This window comes from Drosophila guanche, unplaced genomic scaffold (assembly GCF_900245975.1).
Source record: "Drosophila guanche unplaced genomic scaffold, DGUA_6, whole genome shotgun sequence".
Lineage (NCBI taxonomy): Eukaryota > Metazoa > Arthropoda > Insecta > Diptera > Drosophilidae > Drosophila > Drosophila guanche.
Window position 1 is genome coordinate 6111227 of NW_022995750.1, and position 26379 is coordinate 6137605.

Consider the following 26379-nt stretch of genomic DNA (forward strand, 5'->3'; position numbering starts at 1 on the left):
CCTTTCTTGGTAGAACTTAGGAACTTTTAGTAGTATCAAATGCTATCCTCAGTTCGGATTTCAACAACTAGCTGCTGGTCAGCTTTTAAATCTTTTGAAAGAGATTGACACGAGCAAAGACAGACTCCTATCCTAATTATTTGTCTAATGAGCTAAATCATAATGAGAAAAGTATGCTCAGAAATCCCATAAGAACCTCTCCCCTTCAAAGGAGTATGCTCAAACGTCGGCACCTAGAAAATTCATTAAAAGAACTACGCACCACTGCGCTCATAATTTAATACATTTTTTTGTTGTATTTTTATTTATTTTGCATCTTGTTTGTTTGATTTTTCTTGTTGTTGTTCTTTTGTTGTTATTATTTATATAGCAATTGTTGTTGTATTTGTTGTTGGTGTGTATTGGTGTAACTACTACATAATGTTATATGTAATATTAATGTTATTTGATATTTTAATGCTAGCATTCTGTATTTTATATATGTATATGTAACTTGACCAGCATCCCAGGTGAGATGCCATTGATTTCATTTGTTAATAATAATTATTATTATATATTATATTATTCATATATTATTATTCGTATGGGGTTTCGTGGTATCCGTACCCTCCAAATCAGTATAATCAGTACTGCAAAAAGTTGTTTATGTTTCTAGATTGTAATGTAAGTTCGGTTTCGCATTTGATAGATTTTTGTTTTGTTTTTCTTTATTTTATTACCATTAAACTGTATTATTTATTAGCTTTCCTGCTGATTCATTTTCTTCTGCTGTTTCTGGAGCACTCCAAATGTGCGTCTCTCTCTATGCTTGGGGTTCTTTCTGTTCTTCCAGTACAATAAATTTATGTAATGTTACAATTTACGATATAATATATTGATTTCTATATATATATAATTGTAATTTATATGCATAGTTGATGTAAGAGGATGCTGGATGTAGTTACTAAACACTAAACTCCATTTGATGCGTTTTATTTTCGCTTTATCTTTTTGCCTTTTGTTTTTCATAGAATTTTCGCAAGTGAAACACCCTTCTCCCATCACACTGCCCATCCACTAATCCATTATCCATTCTCTGGCCTTCACTCTTCACTCTCCTTTTGTAACACAGAATTTTCTTTTAATAGATTAGAAGATAATATTAGATTATATTATTTATTCTTTAAGTGTAACTTCTCAAGGGTGGATCTCGTTTTCCTCTAAATGTCTATGCTTCTCTTCACTGAATCCTCATATTCCTTGGCGCTCGGAGATCTATAAAGTCCACGGCCAGCAGTCTGGTACTGCATCTAATTCGTTCTACCTTCCTTCTATTCCGTTTATCACCCTTCTTCTACGATCCTTCGGTTCTAATAAGCGTTTATGCACATGGTAGGTATGCTTAGAAATTAATTAAACTCATATTTAAACGCCAGAGCACATTGTTTGACATAACAAATAAAAATAAACTTAATGAAATGATTACGCATAAAGAAAATCCCCAAACAAATTTCAACTACAACGCGAGCTTCTCACGCTCAGCTCACATCACAAGAACAAATTGCCCTGAATCGTAATTGGAGTGGGGTGGCGGGGGGAAAAATTAGATATCGGTTACCGAACAACCGCTTTTCTTTAACTATTTAATTTATTTAAGAACATTTTCGTGTGATTTTGTAACTGTTACAGTGTCCATGTAATTCTGTCCCTCTGTCTCCAATTTCCTGTATTTTTGTATGTGCGTGTTCCATCGAAATGTTGAATTAACCAAAATATATCCATATATTAATATTGAATTTTAGCAAAGTGCCGGAAGCTGGGCCGTGTGTATGTGTGTATGGAGATGTCTCGGAAGGAAATCGAAAGAGTAGAGGGAGTCGACACAATCAGAAATTAGATTTGAGAAACGGCAACGAAACGAATTCAAGATTGATGCTGCCGTTTTTTACCGCCCTTGGTGGACGTTGTATGACTGCTGACTAGGCTACTATTTAGTATGCCTTTATCGACTTGTTTCCATGTTGTTTTAGTGGTTAATTCTTATCTGGTCTTGGGTGTCTTAGTTGGTAGTGTTTTGCTGCTCTGCTTAAGAGAGATGGAAGGACATGCTGCCCTCGTTGGCGGCCACTTTCAGTTTCTGCCGCATCACATCACGGGTGGAGTAGTCGGGCAACTTCAGATAGTTGACACAGGTCATCACAGATGGTAGATAATCATTGGGATTCTGATTGCCATCCAGGGTCTTGCGCACAATGGTCAGCGGAGGTGTGAGCGCCTTGAAGCCACCGGTGGGCAGACGCGGCGATCCCGTCACGAACTGCAGGAATGCGCGCTGCTCGTCGCGGTTGTACGATGAGAGTATCTCGTACAAGTGCTGTATGGCCTGAGATTCCTGGTGGAAGCCGTGATCCGTACGGCAGCTGTCCTGCAGCATTTTGGCATCCCAGCGCTGGTGCTGCTGCTCACTGGCAGAACCACAGAACACGCACTCCAGCTCCTCCGGATAGAACATGCGCAAACGTTGTATGGGAAAGACGGAATCGAAACCTAAAACAAACAAAGGAATTAGAACTGCAGTCAGAGAGAGAATTTTGTTCGTTAATTCTTACCCTCACGCAGTGCCTCAAACTGCTTCTGTACGCCCTCGATGAGGAACCAGTAGGTGACCAGCGAGATATACTGACGCAAATTGTGTACAGTCACGGGCGTGTCGCGTCCACCGCGACACAGCTCAATGTTGGCATGACCAGGCAGGACAAAGTCCAGCCCCAAATCAGCAATGGGACAGCCATCGAGATCAAGGTTCTCAATCTACAAATTAAACCGTAATTAGAGCTTTGAGTTCCAGATTCGTTGTGGTTTCCTTTTGCTTACCTTCTCCGTCTTCTCCATGGCATCCAGATTGGGATCGGCCAGCAGATACTCACGCTGGCGCACCACATCCTGCAGGCGCACCAATGTATTCTGCACCTCCGGTGCCACACGCATCAGATCGGCCAGGCCAATAGAATGCTCCTCGCTGACCAGCCAGCGATAGAAGGGCAATGAGAAGGGCAAATCCAGCTATGAAGAAACCGCAAAATGAATTAATATTTCGTCAAGGGTTGGTGTTAAAGTGAAACCTTACCATGCGGCTATCCATCACAGCCTTGGCCATGAATTTGCCCAAGAACTTAAACTTGGTCTTGGCTTTGGTCATTTGTGGCAGCTTCGACGATTTGCCCAGCGGCAGTGGGAACAGACCATGCACCGCATTCACATAGCTCATCGTCGTGGTGGTTGTGGTTGTCTGCATCTGCGCTTGCTCCGCTGCTACGGCAGCAGTGGTGCTGTTGGTGTTTGTTGTGCTGCCAGCCGTTTCTGTCGTCGTTGTTGTGGCTGGATCATTCTGATTCTGAGCAGCCATATCACTTATTTGCTGTGCGATTATCATATTTAAAGCGTTCTCATTGGAGCCAGCACTGGAGGAGCTGTGCTCCGCCTGCTGCTGCTGCTGTCCAGCTCCACTGCGCAGGGCGTGCGAGCGACCGCTGGAGCGGGTGGGATGTGGATGATGTGGCGGCTGATGGGTTGTTGTGGTCGTCGTGGTGGTTGTGCTGCTGCTGCTGACTAATGTGGCAGCTGCGGGCGGTGACTGATCCATGGTGGACGCATCGAGGGCATCCTCAATGTGTAGCACAGCACTGCTGGACTTTACCACATCCACAATGGTCACTGAATTCTGGCGATAGCTGTCGCTGCCGTTCCAGAGCCCCAGATCCGTGCGCTGAAGCTCAGAAGAGACCAGAGCATAGAACTCTAGGGTGGGGCCAAGGCCAGTGCCCACTTCGTTCTCGTATTGGATCTCCAGCAGGGCCTTCGAGTGGCCAAAGTCCTGGAGGATGTGCTCGGCCTGTTTGAGGATCTCGGCACGGGAAATGGCCCGCTTGCGGCGGTCGAGACGCGGGGCCACACGCTCCGATGATTCGGCGGCATTCAGGTCTGGTGTGGTGTCCAGCAGGCGCTGCAGAGCGCGATCCCGATCGAAGCTGGTGGCATAGAACAGCAAATGGCGCGTCTCGAATGGGAAGAGGAAGGGGCAGGCCATGCCGATCTGTGGCAGCCACTGTGGCAGATTGCCGGTCATGATCACGAGTGGATCCTGCAGCTGACGATTGGCCTTGGCCGTGATCTTAGGGTGCACAAACTCCGACTGAGGAATGATGTTCTGGCGCACCACACATCCATACAGATGCTCCCAGTGGCGGTTGAGGGCGTGGATGACTCGAAGCATGCACAGGGCGTCCAGGGAGGCGTCCTGCACCGTCACGACATCGGCGGGCAGCACGCTGTTGAGGAAAGGCTTCAGAGCAGACACCACACAGGGTGCGATGCCCTCATGCCAGAGCTCCGTCTTCTTGCGCATGAACTTGCTGCTCGACTTGTGTGATTTCTTCGAGGAGGAGCCGCTTGCCGCTCCCGACGAGGAGCACGACGACGAGGCATTGGCATAGCTCTGGGCAGAGGAGCTGGAGCTGGTCGCCTGCTGGTGCTGATGATGCTTCTGGGCACTGCTGCTGCAAGAGCTGCTGCTGGAGGTGGCGGGTGCTGTAGCTGCTGCTGCCGCCTCCTCCTCCACAGGACGATAGTAGATTGTGTGCTGCTGCACCCAGATGCTCGCGTTGCCCAGCAGCGTCTCCGACTCATTGTCGGTCTCTGGCTGTTCGTTGACCAGCGGCGAGAACTGCTTCACGGCCTGGTACACTGTCATGTTATACGGCAGCACATGCTCCCCGATCATAAACTGCAATTTGTGCTTGAAGCCTGCCTGGGTCATCACCACAGCGGCCACATTATCATCCATATCCTCCTCACTATCATCGTCAGAGTCGGCACGAATGCCTCCATAACCACGAACCACCAGATAGCGTTCAATGGCCTGGACCATGGCCAGGGGATCGATCTTGACGGTGCCGCCCTTCCATTGCCGCAGATTGCTGCACTGTGGATGGCGCTGCAAGTTGCACTACAAAGACAGAGAAATTGAGGATTGAAGAGAGGATTTATCGAGGGGATTGCTGGACACTCACCTTCAATTGATGCGTGTTGAAGAAACGCAACGCGCTCTGATTGGATCTGCCACCAGGACCCGCTGGGAAGTCGTGCACCTTAACGGGGAACTGTTCCAGCTGTGTTACGCAGCCATTTAACTTGGCCACAAACGCCCCAAAGGCCACGGGTTCAATCGCGGGCAGGTGTCCCACATTCTGGGTCAAGGGTTCCAGGGGAAGTCCTGCAAAGACGTGCATGAAGCTGCGCAGACGCGCATCGCGCTCCACCAGACCCGACTCGCTGGTCATGTAGTTGAGCATGGCCTTGATCAGGCCCGAGTGGTTCACCTCGAAGGGCGAGATGTCGCTCTCCAGCAGAATCGTCTTCAGCTCGAGCAGGGCGTCGAGGCAGTCGTGGTAGCTGCCGTTCAGCTTCAGCAGAATGCTCGACAGACGCTCCAGAACATTGGTGCTGCCTGCCGTCGATAGCTGCGTGTTCGAGGCTGTTGCGGAGCTGCTCTCCGAGGTTCCGCCTCCTCCGCTGGAGGCCTTGCTGCGTCGCGCCTCTTGCTCTGTGTAGCGCTTGACAAAGTCAATGGCCTGCTCGCGCACCCATTGGCGGGCCCGCTCGCGATTAGCCGCAGCCAGGAGATTGGCATGGGAGATGCTCTTGCTGATGCTGGCCGCCACGGCGGCGGCATTCATTCCGCCAGCAGCCCCGCTGCCATGCTGGCTCACCGAGTAGGCCAGGGCCGATGCAGAAGAGGATCCACCGCTGGCATTGGCATTGCCCGAGTCTTTGGTCAGTCCATGATGCTGCAGAGCCGACTGCTGCTGCTGGTGATGGTGGTGATGGTGGGCCGTCTGGCGGCCCCAACGAGCCGGATTGAGTGAGGCCAGGAACGAGGATTTCGTAGAACCGGCGCTGGTATTGTTTCCAGCATTGAAGCGACTCTTGGAGCTGCCCGAACCGCTGCCCGAGCTACCCGTACCGCGTCCCCCAGAGCTGCTGCCAAGACCTAAACCGGAAAGTAAAATCATTAAGGATTCTTGAAGGAATGGGAAATTATGCTCGAGACTTACTTGTGGCCCGACTGAGCAGATCGTGCATGGCCGAACTAGTGGGTGGTCCCCCTCCTGAGCTCGATGATGCGGCTGCTGCTGCAGCGGCGGCCGCAGCTGCTGCCACAACAGCATCCTCCTGACGGGACTTGGCGCGTCCGCTGCTCTGCGACTTCCGCTTGGGCGGAGCCTTGCGCTTCAGCATGTCCGTCATCTTGTGCTGCAGTGCCGTGGCCGATAACGAAGAGGATGATGTTGACGAATTGTTGCCAGCTGCTGCAGTGGAGCCGGAGGCAGCGGCACTGCTGGTGGAGGCCACAACCATTTGATTGGATGCATAATTGTTCTGTGCTCCCATGGCCGCTGCTGCTGGGGTGTACATCACCTGAGACATCTGCTGGATGCCACTGGGCACCAGTTCCAGCTGTGGCGGCGGTGGGCCTGGGGCTGCCGGCTGCTGGAAGTGCACATATTGGCGCGGATCGCCCTGCGGCGAGGACACAAAGTACGCCGTCTGTGGTCCAGCGGCAGTCGAAGAGGATGATGATGGCGCCGAGCTGCTGTAGTTGTATCCAGAGGTGGAAGAAGCTGCTGTTGCATCCAGAGATCCAGTGGGCACGGGTACGGGAACGGGTGCCGGTGCGGACTTGGCACTGGCCGTGAGCGCGTTCATGGCATGCGAGAAGCTCTTCACGCTGTACGACTGATGTTTGCTGCTGCTCGGCGTGGCCGAGGCACTCGACGAGCCGCCCGGAGCACTGCTGTCCATGAAGAAGGGATTCACCTGCAGACTGTTGGCCGAGGCGGGGGCCGATTGCGAGCCTCCCGCACTGGCGTTGGCGGTGGGTGTAGCTGTGGCACTCAGTGGCTTGGGCGATGGATTCGAGCAGATCGGATTGTTGGGATCCGTCAGCTGGCTGAACTGATAGATGACGCCCTCGCGTCGGAAGTGCGTGCCAAAGACATCAGGCAGCCGGCGCATCAATATCTCGGCCATCTGCAGAGCTCCAACCACAATGCGCAAATCGTTGCTGCCCAGCATTCCGGCAATGTGGCTCGACACTAGCTGATACTTGAGCACCTGCCGCAGCAGCTCCGGAGTGGCATAGTATACCATGCGGAGCAGTGCCCGCAGGCACTTGTAGCGCACATTGGGGCCAGCGGAGGAGCTGTACACCTCGTAGAGCACATTGAATATGTGCTTGATGAATTCGGCGGCCAGGCCGCGCTCTTCCTTCAGACAGGCAATCCTTGCGTCCAGCGAGGGGCGACGCTTCGTTTGGCTTCGTGGTGGATTGTTATTGTTGTTGTTATTATTATTATTGTTGTTGGCATTGCTCGTGGATGCGGCGGCTGCTGTTGCGGTTGCCGTCGCTGTGACTGTGGATGCAGAAGAGGCTGCTGCTGCCGCTGCTTGGGCCGAAGTTGAGGCTCCATTTGCAGCTGGTGCTACGGCTGCAGCTGTCGCTGTTGAATTTGTTGTCAGATCCTGTCCGGCGGCCATGGGTGCCACATAGTTGTGATTCATGCGACGCTGCACGGGTCGTGTGGTGCCAGTGTCCTCGTTTATCTGTTGCATGGCATGAAAATCAACGGTGTAGGTGCGTCCTAGTGTGCTGAGGCTGATCTCATCCTCGCTGCTCTGATTGGCGGCCTCGATGAGTCGCGAATCGATGGTCGAGTAGTTGTGCCAGGCGCCGCGATCATCGCGCCACTGCCAGTGCACCTGGTCCTGGGTGTTGAGCGTGGGTCTGTCCAGCAGGGCATCCACCGAGAAGATACCGTCCAGGGGCAGGCGCGGCATCAGCTCGCCAATGAGGCACGTCAGCTCGTACAGCTCCGAGGGGGAACGTGCGATAAGTTCCACATGGGTGGCACTAGCAGCGGCCGGCTCTGCGTTTCCCGTGAGCAGATATAGCAGTGTGGCGGCAATGTCGTTGCGCAGCAGCGAGATGGCCAGGTCTGGGCAGCTGCCGCACATGAGGCTCAGCATGCGGACGACGGCCGTGAAGGTGCCCGTGTTGAGGATGGCTGGGGTGACCAGCAGCAGCTGCTGGCAGTTCTTGAGCAGATCCGCGCTGGCGATCTGCTGCAGACGCTTGCTGTCGTGCTGGAAGCTCTCCACCAGGCGGCAGAAGGCCGAGCAGACGCTCTCCACGCACTTCTTGTCCTGCTGCGAGAGGAGGCGCGCGAGATTGGGCAGGCTCTCGGACACAAAGTGGAACTCCTCCGAGTGCATGTTGAGGCAGCAGTTGGCGGTGATGGACAGGGCCGCGCGCTGTGCCACGATCGAGAAGAAATCCAGGTAGGTGAGGCAGGCCGAGATGCCGTTCGCCTGCAGGATGGCCTTGTTGTGGCGACGCGAGAGTATCTCGAGGGCCGTCAGACTCTGCTCGGCTACGTCCATGCACTGTATGACCTGCAGCTTCTCCAGGAACACGGGCACAGCCTCCACGACCGTTCCCGAGGAGCGGGGCAAAGCCTCCAGCATGTAGGCCAGAGCCCGACAGGCATTGTTCATGATATCAAAGTTATGCTCCATGCGCAGCAGATTGATGAGGGCCGGCACAACCTGCTTGATGGGGAATCCCGCCAGGGTGTCCTCGTTGCCCATCACCAGCATCTGGCACATCTCGATGGCGGCCTGCAACTGCTGGGACTCGTCGTGCGACTGCAGTCCCTGGAGCAGCTGGTTGGCTTTGGAGCTGCTGTTGTTTCCGATCGTTCGATGGAGGATGTGCGTCATGCGTGGCCCGAGGGCTCCGAACAGATGCGGCGGCAGGCCGCGGGCCTCGAGCAGGGCCTGGAGACGACCCACCTCGCTGTCGTCGCTCTCCGAGTCGGCGGCTCCATGTTGGGTGGTGGTGGTGGTGCTGCTGCTGTTCGTGGTCGAGGTGGTTGCTGAGCCAGAGCCACCACCTGCCACTGATCCGCCGCCAGATGTTACATTGTTGCTTTGGCTGGCTGAGCCGGCACCGCCGCTGCCGCTGCTGCTGCTGGTGGCGCCCACCGCGCTGGTTCCACCTGCTAACGATCCACTTCCTGTTGCAGACCCTGCTGCTGCCGCACCACCACCGCTGCTTCCTCCTCCGCCGGCAATGGATTCACGAACGTCACGGGCGGCACTCAGGGCAGCCGCAACAATACTGAGGTTTGTCGAGTTGGAACCTACGATGGCATTGAGTAAAAATAGAGAAAATTCATCATTAGCAAAGTCCGGCATGACGATTGGTTTCTCTATTAATATTTATATTCGTAGCGTAGTACGTGACGTGTGTGTGTGTTTCGGGTTTTTGGGGTTAGAAAAACATTAAACAGAAATTTCGAAAGTGAAGGATGGCAACAGGGGAGTTTTAGACAGTCATGTTTTCCAATTTTTCTCTTTTTAAATTTCAATTTTTCTGTTAATTGAATATTAATTATACAATTTACTTATTGTTTAAAAACAGATTGTAAATATAAAGAGAGAGAAAAAAAAAAAAAAAAAAAAAAAAAATTTTCACAGGTTATCTTGACAGTGTTGGAAAGCGTGGCAAGCTAGGAGATGTACGAAATTCGATAGGCAAGGCAAATCGTTACACAGTTCATAGATTAGAGGATACATAAGCGAAAAAGAAACAAACAAAAAATCGTACAACAAAAATAGCTAAATAAAGTGATAAGAAATAAGGAAAATTAAGCATAGTTTAGTAGTAATTTTTGTTCAAAATTCAATAATAATAAAGTTTATGCTGCCACCTGTGGGGAGGGTTGTGTCACCCTGTAAATGCATTGAGTGTTTGTGATGGTTATGTGTTATGGATGGGATGTGTGAGTGTGTGTTTGCAGGGTGAACAAATCAAAATCAAAGCAAAAAGTGTAATGTGTGTGTGTGTGTGTGTGTGTGTGCTATAACTGTTCGGATATATGGTGGTTTACCTGTCGTTACTTGCTGTCCGCCTGCATGCGGCGGTCCACTTGGCGGTTGTTGTGCCATCAAACTATAGGTTAAAGCATCCGAAGCTGCTAATAAGAATGGTTGTTTATGCCACACACGACACGACACAGGTGGAGGCGAAGGTGGTTGTGGAGTGGCAGTGGAGGAGGAGGAGGCGCAACAGCCACAGATAGAGTAAAAACATGGAGAAAGAGAGAGATAAATGCAAAACGATATTTAGTTGTTCTTCTTATTTATGAGAAGATTTGGGGTTTGGCTTTGGAGGAGTCGCAGGGCAGACACCACGAGCAAAGCATCGCTGGAATGAGATACAGAGAGATACAGAGAGAGAGAGAGAGAGGGCCAGCCATCGAGCGACAGTGAAAGAGTAAGACAACGGATTGGGAGTGCAGTTTGGTTCGGTGTGGAGCGGGGGTGGGGGGGAATTGGGCTTTTTCCTAGAACATAACCAGCACCACAAATAGGAGAGACTAGATACCTATACACCTACAATTTGTACATATGTATATATACATATATTTACAGCGGACGACGACTGTATTCTGGAATTATAATATCCTAAGGCAGAGTACATGTGTGTGTGTGTTTTTGTGTGAGTGAGTGCTGGGATGGGGGCTGTGGCCAAGGAAGAGGGAGAGAGAGTCAAGAGCGCGTGCATGAGTGTGTGTTTAGCTTATTCTTTTTCCTCACAAATGGAAATTCCCCCACTCCCTGACATAATCCTAATCCCAATCCTAAACAACGATTTGGGGTCATGGTATCCCGCTTTCATTTGCTTGCGGTTTCTCATCCTTTCATCCATTCTCCTCCTCTTTCAACTTCGTTCTCATCATCATCATCTTCTTACCACTGCTATGCGTCGCTTTGGGCCCCTGATGGATCTGTTGTTGAGTTGTCTGCGTCTGTTGTTGAGTTTGTGTCTGCTGCTGTGCAGGATGCGGCGGATGCTGTTGGGGATGATTACTCCGATAGCTGAACAGGAATCCCGGTTGCACTATTGTGGCACGCTGCTGCTGCTGTTGCTGTTGAAGAGCCAAATGCTGCTGCTGCTGCTGCTGTTGTTGTTGCTGCAACTGTTGCTGTCGTCGGAAGGCCACCACCACGGTGTTGCCACCTACTTGCTGGTACTGATAGGTGCCCGATGGTGGCAGCAACTGCGCCTGTTGGTGTGCCTGTTGCTGTTGTTGTTGAACAGAAGCAGCAGCAGCGTTGCCGTGTGATTGATGGTGTTGCTGCTGCTGTGCCGCTGCCGCCGAACTCACACAGGAACCCGTCTTGCCTCGTGAACTGCGTCGCAGGGACGAGTGCTGTTGCTGCTGCTGCTGTTGCTGCTGATTGTAGCTCTGTTGCTGTGGCGGTGGCACAAATGTGGCTGCTGTCGCTGTTGCTGTGGCTCCTCCACCACCCGTGTACCGAGTCAACTGTGGTGGCTGCTGCTGCTGCTGCTGTTGGTACAGTGCCGGCGGTGGTCCTGCCCCTGTGGAGGTATAATGATGTTGTGGCGGTTGGTGTAATACTGCCACAGAACTGTGGTAGTAGTGCGGTTGTTGTTGTTGCTGGTGCTGTTGGGGATGATGATGATGATGTTGCTGGGGCGGCGGCGGCGGTGGCGGCTGCTGTGCAAAGTACGGAGGATAATGCCCTGCCGCAGTGGGTGTCACAAAGGAAGACAAATGTGCAAACTGATGTGTGGGCAACAGTTGTGGCGGTGGTTGGGTGGGTGCTCCAGGTGCCCCAGGGGCCCCAGGTACCCCAGGTGGCTGTTGCTGCACTGTCAAGGCATATGGCGTGGCTGTCATGTGTGGCACTATTGTTGGGGGTGTGCCCATAATACTATAATCAACAATTGCATTGTTTATGTTGCTATGGCTGTTGTGGCTATTATGGCTGTTGTGGCTGCTGTTGCTGCGTGCTGCACGAGGCAGCATTCCACCACTAGCTGATGCAGCACCTGGAGCTGGCCCCGCCCCCTGTCCATGGGGGGCGGAACGTTGATGATAGCCTGACGACGTTGTTGCTGTTGCTATTGACTTTGTTGTAGTGGTTGTTTCTGTTGTTGTTGAATGCTTGATTGCAGTTGTTGTTGAAAGCTTTGTTGCACTTGTTTTTATTGAAGTTGTTGTAAACTTTGCCTCCGTTGTTGAAGAAGTCTTTGCCACTGTTGTTGAGAACTTTGTTGCTGTTGTTGAAAGCTGTTCTTCACTTATCCCTGAATGATGCTTTGCTGTGGTCGTTGTGGTTGAAGCAAGTTTTGTTTTTGTTGTTATTGTTGGTGTTGTCGTCGTCGTATTCTTGTCTTGAGGTTTATTGTTGTTGTTGTTAGATCCTTTTACGATTCACGTTCAGACAGAGAGAGATTAAGATTGAGAGAGTGGGCAGAGGGAGTAGAGAGAGAGAGAGAGAGAGAGAGAAGAGAGAGTAGTGGGAGACAACAGGTTAACAGCTTTATTCATTCATGTTTGTCATTCTTTTTGGATGTTTTTTTCTGTTTTGTATTGTATTGTTGTTTTTTTTTTTTTTGTTATTTCTTGCATCTACACTACTGGAGTTAGTTTTTATTCTTTTGTTTTTTTTTGGTAATGTAATGCAAAATAAAAGATTTTATTTTTGAGCGCAGTGTGTGGATAATAGAGTAAGAGGCAAAGGGGTAGAAGAGACACAAGTGGGACGGGGACACTGAGCACGACTTTCTGTCGCTGACAATGATGATGTTGCTGCTGCTGTCGCTGTCTGTCGCCTTCTTTAGCTAGTCATAGCTAGAGGTACAGCTGCTGTTGTTGTTGTCTCTCTCACATACTAACCTAACCACGCACACGCACACACACACACACACACACACACACACACACACACACACACACACACACACACACACACACACACAAGCATAAGCTCCAGCTGCCATTCCATTCCATTCGTTCCTTTCCTTCATTTTATGGTGCTGCAAACACCTTTGCTTTGTCGCTGTTGTTGTTATTGTTACAATGTTGTTGTTCTATTTGCTTCTCTCTCTGTCTGAATCTTCGACTCCCGTTTATAGCTGGCTCTCGTCAGTGCCTTCTGTGCCACTGTTTCCATCATCCATCTCCTTCCTTTGTAGACACCGAGTTTTGTTGTATTGTGTTGTTTTTTTTTGCATTGTTTCACGCACAAAAACAACAACATCATCATCATCATCAACAACACAAGAGAAGCACCAGCATTAAATATTTTTGATACAACTCAAATCACGTTAGAAAAAATGTTGTTTTGTTGTTAAAAACCATATGACATTTTCTTTTAATCAATGAGAAATTATTGTAAATGTAAAGTTTGAATTTTAAATTTGATTTAGAAAATAAAACAACTACATTTGCAACAACAACAACAACGACATCGAACGTGCAAAATGAAACAATATCTTTCGTTTTTGGCAAATGTAAAGGGGGGGTTGGGTTGGGGGTTTTCCAGGGTTTGTTTTGAAGCAAAATGTATTCGAAATGCAAAAATGTTCGTTGTTGCACATGTTTTCGTTTTACAACACGTCCCGTACTGCACAGGTCAGGTCCAGTGTGACCAGCAATAGAAACAAATAAAATAACACATCCTATGGTATGGGAGGGGACACACTGGGCACGTACTACGCAGACCACTGATTTGATCGAGCTGATGTCGAGTGCACAGCATAATTAAAAATAATCAACAAATGATATATCATAGTACAAATAGGATGTGTTGTGTGGGTGTAATCTTTGTGGGGTTAAGTAAGAAAGAATGTGGGGCGTATAATTGCAGCAGTTCGATGAATAAGCGTAAAGTAAATAGTGTATAAATGGAAAGCGTGTGTGGAGGGGCGTGTGAGGTTGAGGTGGCGGTCCAGTCCCAGAGGTGGTGGCAGCACAGCCCAAAGTTTAGATTGCCCCCGGTTATTTATTGCGCGCAAATCAAAACTAGAACATCATTTAATATTAGTTACATACATGCAATATTCGTTTGGAAAGGAATTCCGACTATTTTTACCACAATTCGATTAGACTTTAAGCACACGGAGCAGCCGTATTTAATCAGCAGAGTTTATATACATGAGCGTATCTATCTATATATATTGTATTAATGTTCTAGACAGCGCAATGTACGATTCAAGACTGAGGGTACAATTTTTTTTCGCTTCTGACATTTGGAGTGCGTTGGCATTGTGAAAAAAAACCAATTGGTTGGTTGCCTTTTTGTTTTATCAAAATTACAAAAACAATTAATATACTAGACATTGGGGAATAGCGCGACAAGTCGAGTCAGCGGCGGACTCAAATTCGTTCTCGCAGAAGTTTCTTTTTTTTTTTTGCTATTGTCGTTACTGATAAGAAATGTGCAAACTGATACACAATAAAGAAATTGAAAATAAAAAAATCAAAAAAACACTACGAGAAAGTGGAATTCATTTTGCCTTTCGAAAGGCGTGTGGCAACACTGTTATACGATGGATTAGCCTTTGAAAGTAAAGTGTTGGAAAACGTCAAAACCCAATAGGAAATATGTGAAACATGCAGGAGAGGAACGCAGGATGGGGGAACACATACAATAGAAAAATCAATTTTTTCTATAAATAAAAGAAAACTATTTCGAAAAGTTTCTAAGGCTACCACAGAAGAAAAGCAATTTCTTATGTACTATATACATATGTACATACATATACATATATAAACATACAATTACAATCATATATGTACGTGGGGAAGGTCTTAAGGCTTAGAACTAAAGCAGATGGATGCAAGATGCTGTGTATGTGCAGTCTTTAATATGTAGTCAAGAACGACTCACCACCAAGTTCTCCAATTAGTTGCTGGGCAAATTCACTCTCAGAAATGTCTTCCTCCTCAAGATCCTCGTCCTCTTCAATATCGTCGTCCTCCTCGTCGTCGTCGACGTCCTCGTCCTCAGTTATCTCGTCCTCCTCGGCAACGATCTGGGCGTCCTCTTCGTACGAAGAGTCGGCAGAGTTTGCAAACTCGTAGAAACCCACCTCCTCCTCCTCTTCTTCGTCCTCCTCCTCCTCGTCGTCCTGATCCTCCGAAGTGTCCTCCGAATTGGACGCCTCAAAGCTGTTTACTCCCTCGGCGCCAGTCGTTGACGACGTTGGCTTGACCTCGGCGCTGTCCGCCGCGGACGTGCTCGGGAGCGGCAGGCTATCAACGTCCAGATTTCCGTCCTTCTTATCCAACTCCTGATCAATTCCCCCGGCCTCCACCAGGTTCTGCTGCTGCGAGTGGCGCAAGGTCTTGCGATTCTTCCCGTGCTTGGTAATGTTGTACGAAGACGACGACGGCAATTTCTTCGACGTTTCGGTGCTGCTCGACGTGGCTTCAATGGACGCTGCAGTCACCGCTACAGCTGACGCAATCCCCACTGAAACGCTTGCCTGCAGACGTTTCTCGCTGCTGCCGGCTTTCTGCTGGTCCTCCTGCTGCTGCTGCTGCTTGGAGCGGCTATGACTGACCTTGCGCGTCTTGCGGTAGTAGTTGAGCAGATTGCCGGTGCGTCCGGTGCGTGTGGCTGCTGCTCCGGTTGTATGTGCCCGGCGCAATGGAGTAGTGGTATTCTCCAATGGTCCGTTGGACTTGCGCTTGATTGTTGCTGGCAAAGAGGTGCTGCTGTGGCTACTCGTGATCTGTCGCTGACGTTCTGCGGCCGCTGCGCTGCTGGTGCTTGGCCGTTCCTCCGGTGAGACGGTCTTGGAGCGTGTGCGTTGGGCAACACAATCGCCGCCGGAAGCCTGGCGTGGTGTTCGCTCACCCTCCCCTACGGCTGGGGTTGGGGTTGCAACAGCTGCTACTGCTACTGCTCCACCTCCACCACCACCTCCCTCAGATACGGGCTCGTTGTTGTTTTTATTGTTCGTTGTCGGATGGAGACGTCGCTTCTTGGGCGGCGTTGGAATCTCCACCAACAGATCACCACCGGGTGCCGCTGAAATAGGCATTGGGGCGAAAAGCCCAAAATGTGATTAGTATTTGCTCAAAGAAAATACAACTGCAGCTGGGGGTTCTTAGTTAGTGTTGTAGGTGGGCGGGCTGGCGGCAAAATTTGGAATACATATTTTTATAATTAAACGTCTAAAATAAATAATGCTCAGCTATTTTTATATATATTTTAGTCGATTGGCTAGTGTCGTCAGTGTTTGTAGATTTGTGAATGAATGTTTGAACTTATTGAAAATGTATATGACAGCTAACAGAGAGGTAGGTAGGTAGGGTGGCAAACCTAGTTGAAATGGGGTCACACTGAGAGAGCCACACTCACGAGAGAGAGAGACAGGAAGTGTGTGTTTATATCCCCATTAGTTATGGTCTACTCACATTGATGGCTGCTACGTTTGGGTTTATCCTTCTTGTTATTTCTGTTCTTGCTGCTGCTTTTCTGCTGCTTCTGCTGCTGGTGAGGGTGATGCTGACGCTTGCGATTGCCCGGCGATATCGATTGATCGCTTTTGGCGTTCCCTGGCGATGAGGGTGAACGCGAGCTGGTCACTCGAAAAGCGGACGACCGCTTAGCAAGCTGAGTCGTCTCCTGATTCTGCTTGCTGCTGCTGCTGACGCGACCTTGACTGCGCGAACGGCGTGAGGAGACGGCTTCGCAGACTGGTACTGATGCGGCTGCAGCGACTCCGACTGCGACAGAGGCGTTGACAGCACTGGTATTTTTATAATTATTGTTGGTTGTTGCTGTTACGGCGGTGGAGCTCTTTTTGTTTCGATTATGGCTTCTATTGTTGTTGTTGCGGCGCTGTTTATGCGATCCGTGGTTTAAATTGGTATTAACTGTGGCAGAAGCACTGCTATTGGCGGCTGTTGCTGCTGTTGCTTTTGTCGCTGCTGTCGTGCTACCGTCGTGCTGCCCCTCCGTCAATGCAGAGAGCGATTGACTTTTAACGGATTCGGCCATAGACGACACTTAACCGCACCGGCATCGAACACACTGAACATGCCAACACACAACCAATGGTTTTAATTGATTTGCAAAATTTTTTCGTTTCACTTACAAAAATGTTTGTCTAATGTTTAATTTTCAGTGTTTATTTGATTTTGTTTGTTTACGTATTGCGTTATTGGTGGATTTTTCACTTCACTTTTACAGTTGAGTTGCATCCGTTATTTTGCGTTCGTGCAGTGCTCCAAAGAAGAGTCTTTTGCTGCAATGAAACAAAGGGAGGGACAAAAATGGTTAGAAAGAATAAAGTCATGTTGCATTGGTGAGTGCCAGAGTGAGAGTGGGAGAGAGATAAAGCTTTAGAACGTGTCAAAAGTTGCTCTCTGCTCTCCCTCCTCTTTGACTCAGCACCCTACCCAATTAAAAATAGTCACAAAGAATACATAGGGGAGACGGGCCGAGTCACATTCGAGGAATACAAATGGAGAAACAGCTAGACATCAGCAGATAGCAGCAGCAGTAGGCAGCGAAGCGCGATCAGCGGGCAGAGACAGGAAATACTGACATGACAGCAATGTACAATGTAGGTAAAAGAGACAGGGAGAGCGAGATAAGAGTGGAAACACTCGCAGTTCAATGAATTTAAAGAAAACCGGCTCAGCACAAATCAAGGGTTTACACGACACGGAGCGGGACACAAAGGAAAAGGAACTTGGCGAAAAGAAACGCACAAGCAGGCAGATTACAGATTTACAGGTACCAAGCGCACCCAGCTCTGCGGAAAATGAAAACTGCCCAAGCACAATGGAGAACACCACCAAGAAGGGAAATATACACGACGCACCATCACACTCAAATAATCACAAAAGAGAAATGGAGGGGGGACAGCAAATGAAAACTGTAAATAAGTTAACAGCTGTTTGCCAGCAGCCAACGACACGTGCAGAGCGAGAGAGAGTGAGTGAGAGAAGCGTGAGAGAGCAACGTGAGAGTGTCACGTTGAGTGGAACATTGCAGACATACTCACTCACTCACAGCTGAGCCAAGTCAGCTGTTTTCCACCGTTTTGTTTATATTTTGCTTTTCGTAATCCTACGCTACGCTGCTGCTGCTGCAGTGTTTGTGACCCCCCCTTCCTATTTATGTGCGAGCGAGAAACAAGTTTTGTCTGCCTCTGTGTTCGCGTGTGTTTATGTGAGTTGCCATGCTTGTTTCGCTGCCAGAATAGAAGATGAAATGAAAAGGCAGCAAAGCAAAAGTGTGTGTTCGTGTGGTCATGTGCGTGTGTGTGTATGTGTAGGCTGGAGAGGCAGCGAATAAGACCTAAACGTGTGCTGCGGCTGCTGTGTATGCCCTTTGGAACGTCGACGTCAACGCAGAGCAGCGTTACATTATATATAGGGGAAGGGAACACGTTATATACACACCTATATGAATCAGGCTTACCATATACCCCAAAAAAGAAAAATGCGTAGTTTCAACTCGTCTGCCCTTTTTCGATTAAATCGGCTGACACGACACTGTTTCGTTCTGATCTGACTACTGATTTTTGTGGTTGCACATTGACAGACAGACATCCACTCAAATTTGACATAAAACAAAAATCACAAAACAAACGTCAAACAAAACTAGCAAAAAAAAAAACGAAATCGAGTTCAAGGCCGTCAAAATGGGACCAGCAAACCCCAAACCAAACGACGACGTCAGCTTTTGAGGAAAATTAGTTGTATTTGGTTTTTCAATTATATGTCGACATTTTTCTGTTTTTATCAAGCGAGACGTGGGAGCGTGACACGAAATAGAGATGGAAGTGGAAACTAAACTTAAGCAAGAGTAGGGCAGCAATCGGGTTTTTCCACGCCATTTTCTAACCATTATACACTTGTAATATTCAGTTCTGCTGATCGTTTTTTGAGTGACAACGACGTGGTGGAGTATGAATATCGAACAACTCGGTTCGTGACCCACCACTAATCTCGGCTATAGTCTATAATGCCACAAGTTTTTCACACCAAAAAAGCACAGACAAAACGAGCGAATACAAAATTACTGTGGTATATGCGAGGCCACAAATATGGCAGCGCCTTTATTTTTTGTTGTATTTGTATTCGTGCCTTTGAGGACGGGTGTGTGCCAGACATTTCTGCTGTGCGTGTGGCAACTCCAACATATGGCGACGGGTTCAATTGTTGTTGCTGCTTTTTATCAAAAATCGAAAATGGGGAAAGTAAAGGGCCTCAAAGAAAAAATTAATAAATGTGAAGCGCGTATACATTGTACGTAATTACCACTAGCATGGGGGTTACTTGGACTAGACAACCCTCACAAGGAAAGATGACAACCCTAAAGAGCATAATTGATAACAGTTTTGAGAGTGTGTATGTGTGCGCTATGCTCTCCCTCCTTTTTTTCGTTATGCCTTCTGCGTGTTGTTGGCTTTGTTTGTAACTTATTTGAATATCGTTGTTGTAAAGACTCAGTCGAGCATATTGTGAATAGTGTTCCCCTGTCCAGTTTTCTTTTTTCCCCCACCTTCTCCCCGTTTTCCATTGTTACGAAACCTGCCTACGCACAGCTGAGTGTGAGAGCGGGATGCCAAGCACTTACTCACTCTTCTGGCAACTGTAAATGGGGGCATTTCAGCTTTCCTCTTGTCCGTTACCCTACTGATACATTCCCTCCCCCAGAAAAGGAATTACACAGGATGAGAAAGCCTTAAGAAAGAACGCAATAGAAATGGTTGACTTGACAACCCTACCTCTGGCCTGCGGGGGGTGGCCTGGCCCGTGGCCCCGTGGCAAGGCAGCGGCAACATGCAACAATTAAAGCGAAAAACCCTGGCTATTGTTGTAGTTTCTAACTCTTGAAGGTTGGGAAATGTATTTCATACAAGGTCAATTCTTGAGAGGGGAAAATAGGGAGAAAAGGGAGGAATTAAAGGTTCCCTAAAAAACTTGTTGCAAAGAGCAATAGAAGAAATTAAAAAATAAGAAAAAGTATTAAAAAAGAGATGGACTACAGTCTTTTACACAACACAACTGGTTATGTACACCCAAACACACACAGCCATACGTGTGGGCAGCGGCACTGCTTATATACAGTTATACACACACGAAGATGAGATGGTTTCGAAATGTACTTTAGCTTTGCTGCATTTTCCAGGGAGCATTTTAATTTCATTTCAATAAATTGCATATGTATATGAATGTGTATATAAACCATTTAAAATATATTTAAAAAAAATCTTTTTTGTGGGGCTGGTGGCTGGCTGCTAGCCTTCCTTTGCTACGGAATTAAACGCAGAAAAGGCAGCCCACAGCAGCGACAGAGCGCTGGCAGAGCTGCATGTTCGAACATGTGCACGAAAGAGAACGCACGAGGGCAAGCGCATGACGACGTTACACACCAACACATTCGCACTGACACACACACACACAGAGCCAAAGACTCGATTATAAAAGCGTAGAGAAGGAAAAAATACACAACGAAATCAAAGTGAGGAGGAAAAACGTAATGCATACACAATTTCAACAATTTGCATGCTATCGCAGCGTAATAATTTAATAATAATTATATAAACACCAGGAGCACCTTTTTTCAGTATGTACCCAAGTATATAAAGAAAAAATGTACAATCGTTTGCATTTCATTTCCTTCCTTCTCTCCTTTTTTGACTTTTTAAAAGAGCACCACAAGACACAATATCAAGGCGAGGTGCGTTCTCGGAAGTTGGAAAGAACAAAAGAACATAATTTTTAACTTATTAATTAATTACTTTATGTTCAGTATCTCAAATATTTTTTACTTGTTTGCTTAAATGCTGAAAATGTTTTCCAAAGCGCAACGTAACGAACCGAACCCGAATGAAGAAATTTTTCGAGTGGAAAAAAACGATGGAACTTGAGTGTCATTTGGATGTTTTGAGACTCGTAAGCAGAGAGTCGTATAGAGAGGGAGAGCTCATTTTTGCGTTCGCGAGAGGAGCAAGATAAAAGATGGAAGACATATGAGAGGAAGTCGAGTGAAATATTAAATATGAACTTGGGGATTATATTCGATAGTTATATTGAAATAACTGGTACATTGAAGAAAGTCTATGTGCTGGTTAGCATTGCCGACCATAACAGGCCCTCAGAACCCTCGAATACTATTCGAGTTACGATAGGATCTACTTCTTACAAGTTTATTTATTGGAAAACATTTGTTAAACATAAAGTTTCATTTTAAAATTACGGAACCCCGAGCATAACAGCATTGTGATATTACAAGTGTGGTGTAAAATACAGAAACAGCAGAAGAGCGATTTTCACGCTGTCTCTTTGAGAGAGTACAGGAAAGAGCATTTAAGCGATAAATGAGAGTTGTTCTGAGTGGGCTTCGTACATATGTATGTACATGCATATATATATATGTGATTAATCTGTTACCAATTTCTACATAAAACTTGTTTTAGTAAAGATAAAGATATAGGATATGTCGGGCAATACATTCCTCTTGAGTGAGTGTTAGTACGAGTGGACGTGAAAACAGGTCACTCAACCCCTGGAAATGAGGTCAACCAACTCTCATCCAGTGGACTGGTCTCAATCTACACGCTAGCCAAAGGCTCTTTAGCATCAAATGTGTCACCTTAAGTTAAGCTAATTATTTGAAAACAATATATAGCATGTAAAAAAATAAGCTGAAATTCCTGATCTGATGCATTTCCACTCAAAATGGCTGCATGGCTGAGAAGAAATTGACAACAAATGAGATACAGAGAGAGAGAGAGAGAGAATGAGTGGCTCTCAATAATATACTTGGGGGTTGGTTGGCTCTTTCACTCTTGCCTGTTTCATTCCCTCTCTTCTGTTTCTTTTACCTGTGGGTGCCACCACCCCATCCAATATTACTGCTTACATTTGATCAGCTGATCGAGCGCGAGTGAAACAGCAACTTTCGACAAATCTAATAGGGTCGTGAAACCATATGTACTCAGCTGACCTCTCCCTCTCAGTTGGAGCGCGTGTGTGTTTGTGTTATAAGGGAAAAATAAGCCACGTATCCAGCACAGCACGCCACGACGATACATACAAACTTAGGAGCGAACCACCACACTATCAAGGGCTGCCATTTGGCTGATAAAAATGGTCGGCCATTTGTTTAGACAACGATAGCACTCTGTCCAACAAAGCAGGGGCAGAAACCAACTTTTGACCGCAATCAGAAATGTGAGGGAAATGTGTTCATACATACGCAGATAAGGAAACATCTTATTATAAACATTCTAAATTAAATGTGCATTATGCTGGTCTTAAAACTCAAACAGCTGTTGGCCTGTGTACATTTTCAATCATGTTGCGATAGAGAATGATTGGCAGGGGGGAGAATTTGAGCGGCCCACGCAGAGAGCTGCTCAACAACGTCGACGTCGCTGCTGACGTCTTAGCTGGCCTAGTTGACACAAGGCAGCGCGAGCTCACTCGCTCGCTCACCTGCGCTGGCGTCGTCGTCGTCTTCCCAGAAGCAGCAGCAACAACAAAGTCAATTGCAAGTGTGAGCAAGAGCAAACATGTGCACGATGTTTTAACAACAAAAACCAGTAACAACAATGCCAAATAATGAATATGCATACTGGATGTATCACTCACACACACACAGTGTCGTCTGCATACACGCGCGTGTAAGTGCACTGGAAATGCAGCTCTCAATGAGAGAGAAAGAGAGGAGCGCTAAATGGGGCCACGGTTGCTGGTAAATTTGGGGCGAGCAGACGAGTGCTAGAGAAGAGACTTTCGCTTATCGATAACATAAGAACAGACAGGGAGGAACATATTTATTCGGCAATTATCGACTTACTAATTTAAACGATTATTTTTATAAACAGCTAATAAACTGGAAGTTATGAAAGCTGACTGGCTCACTGGAAATTTAATTCTAAGCACAAACAGCTGGCAAAATTGAGTGCAGCATCACATCCTTACGCACATCGATCTGCAGGTGGATTGAGTGCTCCCGATCGATGGCGATGGTCAGCTCCTCGTTGGCCAACTGCAGGGCGGTAAAGAAGGCCGAAGCCTTGCGCGAATCCACCAAGCACGAAGCCCGGTCACTATCTGCTGACAGGAAGCGTGGTAGGAGGCGCTTGAAGCGACTGGTGACCGTGGACATCTCGGAGGTGGCCACCACATTCAGCTCCCCGTCACTGTTGGCCTGGAACTCCAGGCTGGGCGACATATTCTTTAGCTTGTCAATCAGGCTTCGCAACAGGCGGAGCGAAGGCAGGGCCAGGGCCAGCTGGGAGGGCGGCACCTGGGGCACCACATAGGTGGGCCAGTCGCTTGCGGGGATTATGGTGACGGGCACGTCGTAGAGTACGTCTCGGGCCTCCGTAGAGGAAGTGGACAGCAACGAGCATGCCACAGATATGCAGGGAAACTGAATTCTCTGCAGCTTCAGTTTGCAGCTATTGGCGCCTCCGCCACGAAGGAAAGACAGAGCCCGGCCCAAATTCGCCGCAGACATGATCAGCACAATATAATCCTGATCCGGGTGAGCGGCCTCCATAACGTACTCGGGAAAGTACTCGGTGGCTGCAATGCTCACCCACACTAGCGGTGACGACGTGGAGCTCTGGTCCTCGTTCACAATGAGGTGCATCTGCTGTGCTCCCAGTATCATGAGGCAGTCCTTGGACAACTTCGACAGGGTTGCGATTATATTCTGGAATTCTCGCATGTACAGCGGATCCTTCATCTGGGCGCGAAACTTCATCTGCACAGCGGGAAGCGGGTATCGGTATCAGGAGGCAACACACAAAAAAAAAAACGAAAAAGGAAAAAGAGAACAAAACAAAAAAAAAGGAGTCAAACACGGCTGCCAACAACAACTACGCTGCGCTGTCCGCCGATCTCTTTTGCACTCGTTTCCTTTACACAAAACGAGTGAGAAGGAAGATAAAAGGCGGTTTAGGCATACTCTACTACAGTTCATATTTAACAGCTAAAGCCAAACACATGCTCCACGCGTGAGGAAACTGTTATACCCGAAACAGAGTTAGAGCATTGCCAGCAAAATCAAGACCCTTTGATGATAGAGATGAGAGAGGGTAGTGGAGTGGAGGCAGCAGCTCCGTCGACGGCTAAAAACTCATGGAGTTCAATGTACACACACACACACTCACTCATCAACCGCACACACTCATACACATAACCATACGTACACCACTCAAAGAGAGTCAGCCAGGCGATGGGCAAACAAAGCGGAGAGCAAGTTCCGACTTGTGTTTTGGCTTTTTGTTGTTTCTGTTCTGTTCTTTTCTCTTCTTCGTTTTTGTTTTGGTGGGGCAAAGAGCAAACGAAACGCAACTCGAAGTGAAACACACATACACATACAGATGCAAAGTGCCAGGTTCTCCCCTCCTTGCATACAAAGTCATCATCAAGAGCGGCAGGCAAGGCAGACAGACACAACAGGATTTTTTTATTCACCGCACTGACTAGCAAATTAGAGGAGAAAGGGAGAGAGGAGGATGGGTCTGGCAGAGGAACTGTGTGGTTTAAGGATAGGGGCTGGCTGCGGCGAGACAGGCGGCAGGCAGGCCTCCAGGCAGAACTCTCTCGCTCACTCACACAGTGCCAGAGCGGGATGGCAAGGCAAATCAAATTATGTGGCCCGGCCGTAGGCGTTGAGTATTGAATAAGGAGAGGGAGAGCCTCTGCTCCGGCTTGGGGGTCAAAATATTTTCCTTTCTGCAGTTCAATCAACTTTCAAGGTTGACTTTGGTCTTTGAGACGTTATCAGGCGGCCATTGGGAATGATAATACTTGGTATAGATGCGCACTGGCATGATGACAGGTAGCACACATTTTAGAAGATGGAAGAAGCTTCTAAATCCAGCAATTGCGTCACATGGACTTTTCCAGAAAAGATGAATGTGACACGGGAATTTTACATGCGCAAACAGCTATGTAGTACTTGAAGAGGGGGTAACAGTATTATACAGTGTTGTCCACTTCCTACAGCTGTTATACACAGCCATGACGTCACACGGTCCATAGCTTATTTCATCAAGCCACGAAAGAAAAGCATAGACATTCCTAGAAATGCTCATTGGGCGAGCGATGTTCTCACAGATTTTCCTTTTGTTGCTGCATTACTTGCAAAAAATGTTCTGGTCTGAGCACGAGGCTGTCAATTGAGCAAGAAAACCTCGCCAGGCCCCAAAAACGAAACTCAATGCAATTCCGAATATATTAAATAGCCAAACAAATACATGCACATATACAGAGAATAAAGAGAAGAGAACAATGCCAAAATGCTGACAAGAGGCCAAAGAATTAAATAAATGCTGTGCTTGGAAGAACCATCTATCCCCAACACACACATATGCACGCTCTCTTCCCCACGGCATCTTCAGTCGATTGAAGTTTACAGCATAAATAAAAGAGAAAGTAAAAACTTAACAAGATGCGTATAGGCCTTGCCACCCGTACCACAATCTCCGCCCCACAACAAGAGGAAATATCAATTCGAAATAGAACAAAAAAAAAAAGAACGCATACATGCCTGGATACCCTACACCGCTGCTGCTGAGGTGTGTTGCCAGGCAGGATTGGATAGATTTGATAGAGAAATGTGACTACGCGTCTACACATTATTCCCCAGACGGAATTTTTGTTACCCGATGCCTAATGTATACAATGACCAAAAGGTTTTCCTCGGGCAATTTCCACAGGGAACTGTCCGAAAGGCAGCCATTGTAAAAATCAATATCAAAATATTACCCACACTGAAATCGCACTTTATTCGGTTGAAACTTCACCAAAGTCTTGATGATATACTAGAGAGTTCTTGAGCCAGGCTTTTAGCAACAATAAATGACAACGAACTGTTCAAAAATTGCTTGGAAAAAGTAATACAAGAAAAATGCAAATGGTCGACATTTTGTTTTCTGTCTCGCTGCTGCTGCTTATTTGACGAAATATGTATGCCCGTATGTGAATGTATGTGTATCTCGTTTCCTGAGCCTCTGCCCAGCGGAGCCCCCACAATCAGACCAACCGCAGCACCCCTTTCATATCTTATAATGTGGCAATTTACATAACACATTTGTTTTTTTTTCACTTTTCCCTGACATTCGACTTACCTTTGAGCTAGTTTTTAATTATTATTTGCACAATTTTCACAGATTGGGTTTATGCCCGTAACAAAATCTCCCCGACCTCCGACGAACAGCACCGCACAATTCAGTGTTTTCCAGCACTGCCAATTGTAGACTTATCGATAAAGTATACCGCACGAACCTCAAAAAATGTATCTCCCTTTAAAAATATACCGTAAATATATCGTACATCTTAAATAATTTTCATAGATTTTGATCTTCTGCTTAATATTACCAGCTAGTTAGGAATCTCAACACTAAAACCACACTTTTATCCGATTTATAAAACAGTTTTAAAGTGGATTGGCTACTTTTCATAGGTGTAT

At 47.4% G+C, this 26379-nt stretch overlaps 2 protein-coding genes across 7 annotated transcripts; both read right to left on the reverse strand.

Moving 5' to 3' along the window:
- Positions 1-401: 401 nt before the first annotated feature.
- Positions 402-26137, reverse strand: LOC117586497 (E3 ubiquitin-protein ligase TRIP12). 6 transcript variants are annotated; one of them, XM_034276594.1, is made up of 11 exons: positions 26039-26137; positions 16341-17173; positions 14806-15951; positions 10856-11485; positions 9990-10073; positions 6093-9239; positions 5049-6028; positions 3107-4984; positions 2854-3042; positions 2589-2790; positions 402-2526 (listed from the first exon to the last, which is right to left on the reverse strand). In XM_034276594.1, the coding sequence occupies exons 2-11, from the start codon at positions 16924-16926 to the stop codon at positions 2066-2068; spliced, it is 9303 nt and encodes a 3100-aa protein (XP_034132485.1). In that variant the 5' UTR covers positions 16927-17173; positions 26039-26137; the 3' UTR covers positions 402-2065. The 6 variants fall into 6 exon arrangements, with proteins under 6 accessions (XP_034132485.1, XP_034132483.1, XP_034132488.1 ...); XM_034276592.1 differs by having other exon boundaries at positions 9990-10076; XM_034276597.1 differs by lacking the exon at positions 10856-11485.
- LOC117586498 (checkpoint protein HUS1) lies at positions 22710-26134 on the reverse strand. The gene is made up of 2 exons (XM_034276599.1): positions 26039-26134; positions 22710-23664 (listed from the first exon to the last, which is right to left on the reverse strand). The coding sequence occupies exon 2, from the start codon at positions 23662-23664 to the stop codon at positions 22828-22830; it is 837 nt and encodes a 278-aa protein (XP_034132490.1). The 5' UTR covers positions 26039-26134; the 3' UTR covers positions 22710-22827.
- Positions 26138-26379: the final 242 nt, after the last annotated feature.